Here is a 12,458-nt window from a genome sequence, read left to right as displayed (position 1 = left end):
GAAGGAACCCACAGAAAAAGAAAAGGGGAGAAACCCACAAAAAAAAAAAAGGGGGGGAACAACCCACAGAAAAAAAACGGGGGGAAGGAACCCACAAAAATAAAGGGGGGGATAAACCCACAGAAAAAAAAGGGGGGAAGGAACCCACAAAAAAAAAAAGGGGAAGGAACCCACAGAAAAAAGAAAAGGGGAGAAACCCACAAAAAAAAAAAGGGGGAACAACCCAGAAAGAAAAAAGGGGGGAAGGAACCCACAAAAAAAAAAAAAGGGGAAGGAACCCACAAAAATAAAAGGGGAAGGAACCCACAGAAAAAAGGGGAGAAACCCACAAAAAAAAAAGGGGGACCAACCCCAGCAGCCCCCGGGCCCCTCTCCCCCCTCTCCCCTAAGCACAGCCCCGCAGCCGGGCGGTGCTGGGGAAGCTCCGGCGCATTCCCAGGCATTTTTCCTGATCCAGGAAAAGGGAGTTGGATTTGACGGCCAAGTCGTGCTCCAGGGTGGCCTTGGAACGGGCCAGGACCTGCAGGGACTCCTCGGCATCCCTCAGCCTCTGCTGCAGGGTCTGGATGGTCCGGTCCAGCTCATAGACCTCGGAGACAAGGCTGGAAAAACAGGATGGAAAGAAATGAAAATAAGGGTCTGTCCCTGAGGAGTTGCTGAGGGGGAGAGGGAGAGGAGAGGGGAAGGGAGAGGGGGAGGGAGAGGGGAAGGGAGAGGGAGAGGGAAATGGAGAGAGAGAGGAGGAGGAGGAGGAGGGAGGAGGAGGAGGAGGAGGAGGAGGAGGGAGAGGGAGAGGGGGAGGGGAAGGGGGAGGGGGAGGGGGAGGGGGAGGGGCAGGGGGAGGGAAATGGAGAGGGAGAGGGGAGAGGGAGAGGGAGAGGGAGAGGGAGAGGGAGAGGAGGAGGAGGAGGAGGGAGAGGGAGAGAGAGAGGAATAGGGAGAGGGAAATGGAGAGGGAAATGGAGAGGAGAGGGAAGGAAGGGAAGGGAAGGGAAAGGGAAGGGAAGGGAAGGGAAGGGAAGGGAAGGGAAGGGAAGGGAAGGAAGGGAAGGGAAGGGGAGGGGAGGGGAGGGGAGGGAAGGGGAGGGGAGGGGGAGGGGAGGGGAGGGGAGGGGAAGAGGAAGAGAAGAGAAGAGAAGAGAAGAGAAGAGAAGAGAAGAGAAGAGAAGAGAAGAGAAGAGAAGAGAAGAGAAGAAGAGAAGAGAAGAGAAGAGAAGAGAAGAAGAAGAGAAGAGAAGAGAAGAGAAAAGAGAAGAGAAAAGAGAAGAGAAGAGAAGAGAAGAGAAGAGAAGAGAAGAGAAGAGAAGAGAAGAGAAGAGAAGAGAGAAGAGAGAAAAAAGAGGAGAAGAGAGAAGAGAAGAGAGAAGAGAGAAGAGAGAAGAGAAGAGAGAAGAGAGAAGAGAAGAGAGGTGGGAGAAGAGCCCGAGCTTCCCCAGCTCCAACTCCTCCAGGGAGTTTTGGGCAGCACCATTTGGGAAAACCCCAACTCCAATATCCTTTTCCTTTTTCCACCCAGTGCTGGTTGCTCAGGGCTCCCCCGTGGTCCCCTCCTCACCGGAGCTGAGCTGAGTCCCTGCACAGCTCCACGTGGGGTCTCCTGGTTCGTTTTTCCAGCCGGGTCTGAGCCACTTTCAGGGCTGGCTCCTTATCCCTGATTCCTTTCCGGATGGCTTCTATCTTCATCTCCAGCTGGAAAATCTCCTGAAGGGTCTGGAATGAAAAAGGAACCAGTGGCCACAAGTTTTTCCTTGTGGCTCTGTCTGTCTGGAAAAAAGGAACAAGTTCAATGTCACTGTGACCCTGCCAGGTGGGAAAGCAGAGGGGGAGAAGGGATTTTTCCTCAGGGAAAAACCTCTCTGTGCTGTGGGAATGAGAGCAGAGGGGGCTTTGGAGCAGAGTTGCCTCACAGGGAATTCCCAGCTTCCCAAAATCCCTGCCTGGAGGAAGTGGAGGAATCAGAGAAGCAGAATGGTAGAGTTAGAGAATCCTAAAAATCAGAGAATCAGAGAATTCCAAAATCCCACAATCCCAAAATCAATCCCAGAACCAGTTGGGTTGGAAACAACCCCGAGCTCCTCAAACCCAACCCTTGATCCCCTCCTAACGTGATTCCCAGACCCCGAGTGCCACATCCAATGCCAACTTCCCAACTTCCAGGGATGGAGAATCCCTGGAGCCCCTTTCCCTGGAAAATCCACCTCATTCCAGGCCTGGACACCTTGGTCAGGTGGCTCAGGATCTTCCTCAACTCCGAGCTCCTCAAACCCAACCCTCAATCCCCTCCCAACCTTCCCAGACCCTGAGTGCCACATCCAATGCCAACTTCCCAACTTCCAGGGATGGAGAATCCCTGGGGCTCATTTTCCTTGGAAAATCCACCTCATTCCAGCCCTGGATTCCTTAGCCAGGTGGCTCTGGATCTTCCTCAACCCCGAGCTCCTCAAACCCAACCCTCAATCCCCTCCCAAATGTGATTCCCAGACCCTGAGTGCCACATCCAAAGCCAACTTCCCAAGTTCCAGGGAAAAAGATTCCCTGGAGCCCCTTTCCCTGGAAAATCCACCTCATTCCAGGCCTGGACACCTTGGCCAGGTGGCTCTGGATCTTCCTCAACCCCGAGCTCCTCAAACCCAACCCTTGATCCCCTCCCAACCTTCCCAGACCCTGAGTGCCACATCCAATGCCAACTTCCAAACCTCCATGGATGGAGAATCCCTGGGGCTCATTTTCCTTGGAAAATCCACCTCATTCCAGCCCTGGATACCTTGGCCAGGTGGCTCTGGATCTTGCTCTTGGCATCAGCAGTCTCGGCGATGCGGTTGGTGAAGGCAACGTTGACTTCGTTGAATTGGCGCCACATTTCCTCAGCTGCCACTTCCAGAAGGTTCTCCATGCTGTCCCTCAGCTTGGCAGAGCTGGCCCTTTCCCCCTGGGATAGGAGGATGTTGGAATCCGTGAATTTAGCCCAGGATTCTGGCACTGAGATCCTGCAGGGGGAGGAAGGAGAAGTTTTCGGTCAGCCCCGCGTCGCTGAGGAGCTTGGATCCTTTTCCCTCACCTGGTAAATCTTGGATCCTTTTTCATCCCTTTTCCCCTCACCAGGTAAATCTTGGATCCTTTTTAATCCCTTTTCCCCTCACCAGGTAAATTTTGGATCCTTTTTCATCCCTTTTCCCCTCACCAGGTAAATCTTGGATCCTTTTTCCCCCTCACCTGGAAAATCTTGGATCCTTTTCCCTCACCAGGTAAATCTTGGATCCTTTTTCATCCTTTTTCCCCTCACCTGATAAATCTTGGACCCTTTTTCCTCTCACCTGGTAAATTTTGGATCCTTTTTCCCCTCACCAGGTAAATCTTGGACCCTTTTTCCCCTCACCAGGTAAATCTTGGATCCTTTTTCATCCTTTTCCCCCTCACCAGGTAAATTTTGGATCCTTTTTCATCCCTTTTCCCTCACCAGGTAAATCTTGGATCCTTTTTCATCCTTTTCCCCCTCACCAGGTAAATTTTGGATCCTTTTTCATCCCTTTTCCCCTCACCAGGTAAATTTTGGATCCTTTTTCATCCCTTTCCCCCTCACCAGGTAAATCTTGGATCCTTTTTCATCCCTTTTCCCCTCACCAGGTAAATCTTGGATCCTTTTCCCCCTCACCAGGTAAATCTTGGATCCTTTTCTCCTCACCAGGTAAATCTTGGATCCTTTTTCATCCCTTTTCCCCTCACCAGGTAAATCTTGGATCCTTTTTCATCCCTTTTCCCCTCACCAGGTAAATCTTGGATCCTTTTTCATCCCTTTTCCCTCACCAGGTAAATCTTGGATCCTTTTCCCTCACCAGGTAAATCTTGGATCCTTTTTCATCCCTTTCCCCCTCACCTGGAAAATCTTGGATCCTTTTTCATCCCTTTTCCCCTCACCAGGTAAATCTTGGATCCTTTTTCATCCCTTTTCCCCTCACCTGGTAAATCTTGGATCCTTTTTCCCCCTCACCTGGAAAATCTTGGATCCTTTTTCCCCTCACCAGGTAAATCTTGGATCCTTTTTAATCCCTTTTCCCCTCACCTGGTAATTCTTGGATCCTTTTTCCCCCTCACCTGGAAAATCTTGGATCCTTTTCCCCTCACCAGGTAAATCTTGGATCCTTTCCCCTCACCTGGTAAATCTTGGATCCTTTTTCCCCCTCACCAGGTAAATCTTGGATCCTTTTTCCCCTCACCAGGTAAATCTTGGATCCTTTTTCATCCTTTTCCCATCACCTGGTAAATCTTGGATCCTTTTTCATCCTTTTTCCCCTCACCAGGTAAATCTTGGATCCTTTTTCATCCCTTTTTCTCTCACCTGGTAAATCTTGTCATCCCTTTTCCCCTTTCATCCCTTTTTCCCCTCAATTTTAATGAGTTGGGGAGCTCCCTGTCACCCCTGGGGGGTCGTGGCTGAAAGCAGAGTGCTAAATAAAAAGATAAAATGCTCATCATGATGATAAAAATGCTAAAAAAAATTGTAAATGACTCAATTCTATACTGAGTGGAGGAAAATGGGGGCTGTCTGCAGGTGCCACGAGTGGCTCTGGAGGGGTTGGGGACAAAGCAGCTCCCTTCCAGGGACTGGAAATCAGGGATCTTGGGGACAACTGGCCCTGGACTCACGTGGCATCGATCTGCTCCACCCCTCTGTAGTAGCTGATGCCATCAGAGGTGTCCCTGAGGTGGTGGCACTTGTCATCAATCTGCTGGGCTGTCTGCTTGTGGGCCAGGTCCCTCTCCAGCTCCTGCTGGGCCCCCCTGTTGGAGCTGGAGCAGGGAAAAAGCACCCAGGATGGGGTTGGGGGGTTGGATTGGCTTCCTCTCCAGCCCCTTCCCATCCCCATCCCATCCCATCCCATCCATCCCCATTCCATCCTCATCCTCATCCCCCTCCCCATCCCCCTCCCCATCCCCCTCCCCATCCCCATCCCCATCCCCTCCCAATCCCCTCCCTATTCCCATCCCATCTTCATCCCCATCCTCATCCCCCTCCCCATTCCCATCTCCATCCCCATTCCCATTCCCCTCCCCTCCCCATCCTCATCCCCATTCCCATCCTCATCCTCATCATCCTCATCCCCCTCCCCATCCCCATCCCCATCCCCATCCCCATTCCCTCTCCATCCCATCCCAATCCCATCTTCATTCCTATTCCCATCCCCATCCCATTCTCATCCCTATCCCCATTCCCATCCTCATCCTCATCATCCTCATCCCCCTCCCCATTCCCATTCCTCATCCCCTCCCTATTCCCATCCTCATCCCCAGTCCCATCCTCATCCTCATCATCCCCCTCCCCATTCCCATTCCATCCCCCTTCCCTCCCCATCCTCATCCCCATCCCCATCCCCTCCCAATCCCCTCCCTATTCCCATCCCATCCCCATTCCCATCCTCATCCCCATCCCCATCTCCATTCCCATTCCCCTCCCCATTCCCATTCCCACTCCCATTCCCACTCCCATCTCCACCCCCTCCCTATTCCCATTCCCTCCCCATCCTCATCCTCATCCCCATCCCCTCCCAATCCCCTCCCTATCCCCATCCCCTCCCTATTCCCATCCCCTCTCCATCCCATCCCCATCCCATCTTCATTCCTATTCCCATCCTCCTCATCCCCTTCCCCATTCCCATCCTCCCCATCCCCTCTCCATCCCCATCCCATTTCATCCCCATTCCCATTCCCATCCTCATCCTCATCCCCCTCCCCATCCCCTCCCTATTCCCATCCCATCTTCATTCCTATTCCCATCCTCATCCCCTTCCCCATCCTCATCCCCACCCCCATTCCCATTTCCATCCCCCTCCCCATCCCCTCTCCATCCTCATCCTCATCCTCATCCTCATCCCACTCCCATCTCCATCCCATTCCCATCCCCATCCCCTCCCCATTCCCATCCCATTTCATCCCCATTCCCATCCTCATCATCCTCATCCTCCTCCCCATTCCCATTCCCTCCCCATCCCCTCCCCATTCCCATCCCCATCCCCATTCCCATCCCCTCCCCATTCCCATCCCATTTCATCCCCATTCCCATCCTCATCCTCATCATCCTCATCCCCCTCCCCATTCCCATCCCCTCCCTATTCCCATCCCCATTCCCATCCTCCTCCCCCTCTCCATCCCCTCCTCATCCCCATTCCTATCCCATCCCTATCCCTTCCCATCCCTTCCCACTTCCCAGGGAGCTGGACTGGACCTTCCCAATCCACCTGCAGATTCCCAACAGCCCTGGGCTCCTCACCTGAGCTGACCCCTGGCCCTCTCCAGGCTCTGCTTCATCCTTTCCTGGCAGGATCTGATGAGATCCACTTCCTGGGAAGAGGGAAAACACCAAACTCCATTTTCCTCCCCATCCTTGGCCCCTCACACCCCTCACACCCTGGGATTTTCCCTGATTTTTCCCAGGAGAGGACAATTATTCCTTCAGCTGGAAGTTGGGATCAAGCACGGGGGACTTGGCTTCCTCCCCATCCCCTCAGGGAACTGGGAAAAAACCAACTTTGAGGGCAAGAAAACTTCAGGGCAGGGGCTGAGCTGCTCAACTCACTGCCAGGAGCTGCTTCTCCACCTCATCATGGACCAGGTCAATTCCCATCCTTTTTTCCCGATGGAGCAAACATTCCTGAGCCACCTGGGGGGGAAAAACCATCACTGCTGCTGCACATCCCATCCCCAGGCAGAGAGAACTGGAATTAGAGGTGGGCAGGGATGGCAGGAGAGAGAAAAAAGTCCCCATCCCCTCCCCATCCCATCTTCATTCCCATTCCCATTCCCATCCCATCCCATCCCATCCCCATCCCATTCCATTCCATTCCATTCCATCCCATCCCATTCCATTCCATCCCATTCCATCCCCATCCCATCCCATTCCATCCCCATCCCATTCCCATCCCCATCCCATTCCATTCCATTCCATCCCATCCCCATCCCATCCCATTCCCATTCCCATCCCCATCCCCATCCCCATCCCATCCCATTCCCATCCCATCCCATTCCCATCCCATCCCCATCCCATCCCATCCCCATCCCATCCCATTCCCATCCCATCCCATCCCATTCCCATCCCATCCCATCCCATCCCATTCCCATCCCATCCCCATTCCCATCCCATTCCCATCCCATCCCCATCCCATCCCCATCCCATTCCATCCCCATCCCATCCCCATCCCCATCCCCATCCCATTCCATTCCATCCCATCCCATCCCATTCCATTCCATCCCATTCCATCCCCATCCCATCCCCATCCCCATCCCCATCCCATCCCATTCCCATCCCCATCCCATTCCATTCCATTCCATCCCATCCCATCCCCATCCCATCCCATCCCCATCCCATCCCATCCCCATCCCATCCCATCCCATCCCATCCCCATCCCATCCCATCCCATCCCATCCCCATTCCCATCCCCATCCCATCCCATTCCATTCCCTATTCAGGGCAGATCCTTAAATCAGGATTTATGGAAGAGGAGGGAGCACCCTCCTGGTGGCACCAGGGGTCACCCCTGATGCTTTTCCTGGGAAACCACAGGATTTGGGGTGAAGTATTTGGTTAAGGAAAGGTTTAGCTTGGATTTCAGGAAGAAATTCCTTCCAGAGGGGGTGATCAGGCACTGGAATGGGTGCCCAGGGATTCTCCATCCCTGGAGGTTTGGAAGGTGACATTGGATGTGGTTGGAATCGAGGAATTCCATTGGATTTTTGAGCTTTCCAACCCTGCTAATTCCATGATTCTCTAATTCCATAATTCTGGGATTCCGAGACAGCTCTGAGAGGGGCCTCAGCAGAGAGCAAAGGGATTTTTTAATTTTTTTTTTAATTCCTAACTTAACAACCCTTCCATACCAACTTCCCAGATGCCAGTGGGAGGACTGGGAATACCTCTGGAATATTTGGCTCACCTGGAGCGGGGCCTCTGTCTCAGCCAGGGCTCTCTCCATCCTCTCCTTCAGCTCTGTCAGGGCGTTGGTTTCCCCAATCATGGCCTCCAGCTCCCTGGAGAGCTCCGACTTCCAGAATCCGATGTCGTTGACCCTGCTTCCCAAACTTTTGGTGCTTTCCTCCTGGGTTTTCTTGGTCTGCTGGTGTTTATCTTGGAGCATCCGGGAGGTGTCGGCCCTCAGGCCTTCGGCGGCGCGGCGCGAGGCCTCCGACCCTCTGAAGTTGGTGAGGTTGGAAAGGTTCCAATCCTCGGGGGTGTAACGGGTGCAGAGAGAGGTCCTGTTGGACACAAACGGGAGCTTCTTGCCGGGAGGGAGCTCGGGGAATTTGGGGGAAAAAGGAGCCAAAGTGGGGAAGGAGGCGGCCGTTTTGTAGTAGGCCTCGGGCAGCCAGGGGAGGCCGAAAGTCTGAGGCAGCGGGTAGTGAGGGACCCGGTTCTGGTAGCTGGAAGCCAAGGTGCTGATGGCAGGCAGGAATTTGGTTGGGATTGATCTTGGGTGGGCGAAGGTTGATGTTAAGGGAGAGCCAACCAGCCCCATCTCTAAGGTTGGTGGTGAAGGAAGTGGCCTGCAGGAAGGAAAATCCCAAAAAAAGGGTCGGGTTGGATGGGCCCGTCCAGCTCATCCAGCTCAACCTTGGGTCAAGTTGCTAAAAACAGGGATTTCAGGGAAAAATTCCTTCTAAATGGAGCCCTCATCCCTCTCCTGGGATATTCCAGCTCATCCAGCTCAACCTTGGGTCAAAATATCCATCCAGCTGCTAAAAACTGGGAATTCAGGGATAAATTCCCAATAAATGGAGTCCCCATCCCTTTCCTGGGATACTGCAGCTCATCCAGCTCAACCTTGGGTCAAGCTGCTAAAAACTGGGATTTCAGGGATAAATCCCTAATAAATGGAGCCCTCATCCCTCTCCTGTGATATTCCAGTGTCTCCAGCTCAACCTTGGGTCAAAATATCCATCCAGTTGCTAAAAACAGGGATTTCAGGGATAAATTCCTTCTAAATGGAGCCCCCATCCCTCTCCTGGGATATTCCAGCTCATCCAGCTCAACCCTGGGTCAAAATATCCATCCAGCTGCTAAAAACTGGGAATTCAGGGATAAATCCCCAATAAATGGAGTCCCCATCCCTTTCCTGGGATATTGCAGCTCATCCAGCTCAACCCTGGGTCAAGTTGCTAAAAACTGGGATTTCAGGGATAAATTCCTTCTAAATGGAGCCCCCATCCCTCTCCTGGGATATTCCAGCTCATCCAGCTCAACCTTGGGTCAAGACCATGATCCAGCTGCTAAAAACAGGGAATTCAGGGATAAATCCCCAATAAATGGAGCCCTCATCCCTCTCCTGGGATATTCCAGTGTCTCCAGCTCAACCTTGGGTCAAGCTGCTAAAAAACAGGGATTTCAGGGAAAAATTCCTTCTAAATGGAGCCCCCATCCCTCTCCTGGGATATTCCAGCTCATCCAGCTCAGCCTTGGGTCAAAATATCCATCCAGCTGCTAAAAACTGGGAATTCAGGGATAAATTCCTTCTAAATGGAGCCCCCATCCCTCTCCTGGGATATTCCAGCTCATCCAGCTCAACCTTGGGTCAAGACCATGATCCAGCTGCTAAAAACTGGGAATTCAGGGATAAATCCCTAATAAATGGAGCCCTCATCCCTCTCCTGGGATGTTCCAGCTCAACCTTGGGTCAAGCTGCTAAAAACAGGGATTTCAGGGAAAAATTCCTTCTAAATGGAGCCCCCATCCCTCTCCTGGGATATTGCAGCTCATCCAGCTCAACCCTGGGTCAAGTTGCTAAAAACAGGGATTTCAGGGAAAAATTCCTTCTAACTGGAGCCCCCATCCCTCTCCTGGGATATTCCAGAGCCTGACAACCCTCTCAGGGAAAAAAATGTTTCCTAAGGAGAAGAGGAGAAGAGAAGTCACCCAGGATCATGCTCCCTGATGAGGAAAATTTTATGTTTTTTTGGGGAGGAAATATTCCCCACTGCCCCTTCTTGTCCTATAAACTGGAAAAAGTCACCAGGCTGAGGGTTTGGAGAAATTCCAAGGGTCTGTTTTAGGGGAAAAAAATGAAAGGAGTCATAGGAAGGGGTTAATAGTGGGAGAGAAACACAGGGAGGTGTTTTCAACAAATTAATCACCCCCGGGGCAAAGGGTTATTAAGGTAAAAAAGCAAAAAAAACCACCAGAAAATGTCCAGGACTCACCTGCTCCTCAATCAGGTGCTTGGCAAGATGTCCCAGAGGGGTTTTGAGCTGGCTGTGAAGTTCCTGCAGGGTTCCAAGTGTCACCCACTGGCAGGAAAATTCCCTGTGGTGGCTCAGAGACAGAGGTTTCACTGCTCCTCCTGGGATGAGGAAGAGGGAAAAAGGGAAATCAGGGAATTTGGAGGATTCCTGGTTGGAGAGGGGTGACCCCAGGAGCCCCTCTGCCCCAAGGAGCTGTGGGGATCAGCAGCAGGAAGAGTTAGAACCTTTATTTATTAAAAAAGAAAGAAAAAAATAACACCCAAACCAAACTTGCTGCAAAAAAAGATTCCTTGGAGGGACTGAGAGGCACAAGGTTAGAAAAGGAGGGGAAAAAAAAAATGAGGAGTGGATCCTGGGTCCATTTCCCTGCTGAAATAATTCCCCCTGGAAATAAAAAATCCCAGGAGACATTTGGGGGATTCAAGGGGTCTTTGGGGGGGTCTGGAAGAAGAACCCCTGGAAAAAATGATTCCTTGGAGGGACTGAGAGGCACAAGGTTAAAAAAGGGAGGAAAAAAAAAAATGAGGAGTGGATCCTGGGTCCATTTCCCTGCTGAAATAATTCCCCCTGGAGATAAAAAATCCCAGGAGACAGGGCAGGAATTTTGGGGACATTTGGGGGATCCAAGAGGTGTTTGGGGGGGTCTGGATATAAAAAAATATTCCTTGGAGGGACTGAGAGGCACAAGGTTAAAAAAGGAGGGAAAAAACCAAATTTAGGAGTGGATCCTGGGTCCATTTCCCAGCTGAAATAATTCCCCCTGGAAATAAAAAATCCCAGGACACAGGGCAGGAATTTTGGGGACATCTGGGGGGGGTCTGGAAGAACCCCCTGGAAAAAATTATTCTTTGGAGGGACTGAGAGGCACAAGGTTAAAAAAGGAGGGGAAAAAACAAATTTAGGAGTGGATCCTGGGTCCATTTCCCTGCTGAAATAATTCCCCCTGGAGATAAAAAATCCCAGGAGACATTTGGGGATATTTGGGGGGATCCAAGAGGAGTTTGGGGGGGTCTGGATATAAAAAAATATTCCTTGGAGGGACTGAGAGGCACAAGGTTAGAAAAGGAGGGAAAAAAAAAAATTAGGAGTGGATCGTGGGTCCATTTCCCTGCTGAAATAATTCCCCCTGGAGATAAAAAATCCCAGGAAACATTTGGGGGATTCAAGGGGTGTTTGGGGGGGTCTGGAAGAAGAACCCCTGGAAAAAATGATTCCTTGGAGGGACTGAGAGGCACAAGGTTAAAAAAGGGAGGAAAAAAACAAATTTAGGAGTGGATCCTGGCTCCATTTCCCAGCTGAAATAATTCCCCCTGGAAATAAAAAATCCCAGGACACAGGGCAGGAATTTTGGGGATATTTGGGGGGGTCTGGAAGAACCCCCTGGAAAAAATTATTCCTTGGAGGGACTGAGAAGCACAAGGTTAAAAAAGGGAGGAAAAAAAAAAAATGAGGAGTGGATCCTGGGCCCATTTCCCTGCTGAAATAATTCCCCCTGGAGATAAAAAATCCCAGGACACAGGGCAGGAATTTTGGGGATATTTGGGGGGTCTGGAAGAACCCCCTGGAAAAAATTATTCCTTGGAGGGACTGAGAGGCACAAGGTTAGAAAAGGAGGGAAAAAAACAAATTTAGGAGTGGATCCTGGGTCCATTTCCCTGCTGAAATAATTCCCCCTGGAAATAAAAAATCCCAGGAGACAGGGCAGGAATTTTGGGGATATTTGGGGGATCCAAGAGGAGTTTGGGGGGGTCTGGATATAAAAAAATATTCCTTGGAGGGACTGAGAGGCACAAGGTTAAAAAAGGAGGAAAAAACCAAATTTAGGAGTGGATCCTGGGTCCATTTCCCTGCTGAAATAATTCCCCCTGGACATAAAAAATCCCAGGAAACATTTGGGGGACTCAAGGGGTCTTTGGGGGGGTCTGGAAGAAGAACCCCTGGAAAAAATGATTCCTTGGAGGGACTGAGAGGCACAAGGTTAAAAAAGGGAGGAAAAAACCAAATTTAGGAGTGGATCCTGGCTCCATTTCCCAGCTGAAATAATTCCCCCTGGAAATAAAAAATCCCAGGACACAGGGCAGGAATTTTGGGGACATTTGGGGTGTTTGGGGGGGTCTGGAAGAAGAAGCCCTGCAGTTCAGTCCCCCCACCCCCTCCCAGCTGCTACTCACCCCCAGTTTTGGGGTGCAGTCTGTGGAGTTTGGGGCTGCAGTCCCTGCTGTGGTGTCACCACG

General features: G+C 51.5%; 1 protein-coding gene across 2 annotated transcripts; it reads right to left on the bottom strand.

Annotated features, from left to right (window-relative positions):
• Nucleotides 1-356: 356 nt before the first annotated feature.
• TEKT3 (tektin 3) lies at nucleotides 357-12,458 on the bottom strand. 2 transcript variants are annotated; one of them, XM_071732769.1, is made up of 9 exons: nucleotides 12,396-12,458; nucleotides 10,183-10,245; nucleotides 7,926-8,532; nucleotides 6,572-6,655; nucleotides 6,266-6,336; nucleotides 4,645-4,788; nucleotides 2,765-2,987; nucleotides 1,556-1,710; nucleotides 357-602 (listed from the first exon to the last, which is right to left on the bottom strand). In XM_071732769.1, exons 3-9 carry the CDS (start codon nucleotides 8,502-8,504, stop codon nucleotides 386-388), a joined length of 1,473 nt encoding a protein of 490 aa, XP_071588870.1. In that variant the 5' UTR covers nucleotides 8,505-8,532; nucleotides 10,183-10,245; nucleotides 12,396-12,458; the 3' UTR covers nucleotides 357-385. The 2 variants fall into 2 exon arrangements, with proteins under 2 accessions (XP_071588870.1, XP_071588871.1); XM_071732770.1 differs by lacking the exon at nucleotides 12,396-12,458 and having other exon boundaries at nucleotides 10,183-10,311.

The sequence above is a fragment of the Heliangelus exortis genome, unplaced genomic scaffold, assembly GCF_036169615.1.
Source record: "Heliangelus exortis unplaced genomic scaffold, bHelExo1.hap1 Scaffold_77, whole genome shotgun sequence".
Lineage (NCBI taxonomy): Eukaryota > Metazoa > Chordata > Aves > Apodiformes > Trochilidae > Heliangelus > Heliangelus exortis.
The sequence above is the reverse complement of the archived record's forward strand: the minus strand, read 5'-3'. Positions and strand labels throughout refer to the sequence as shown.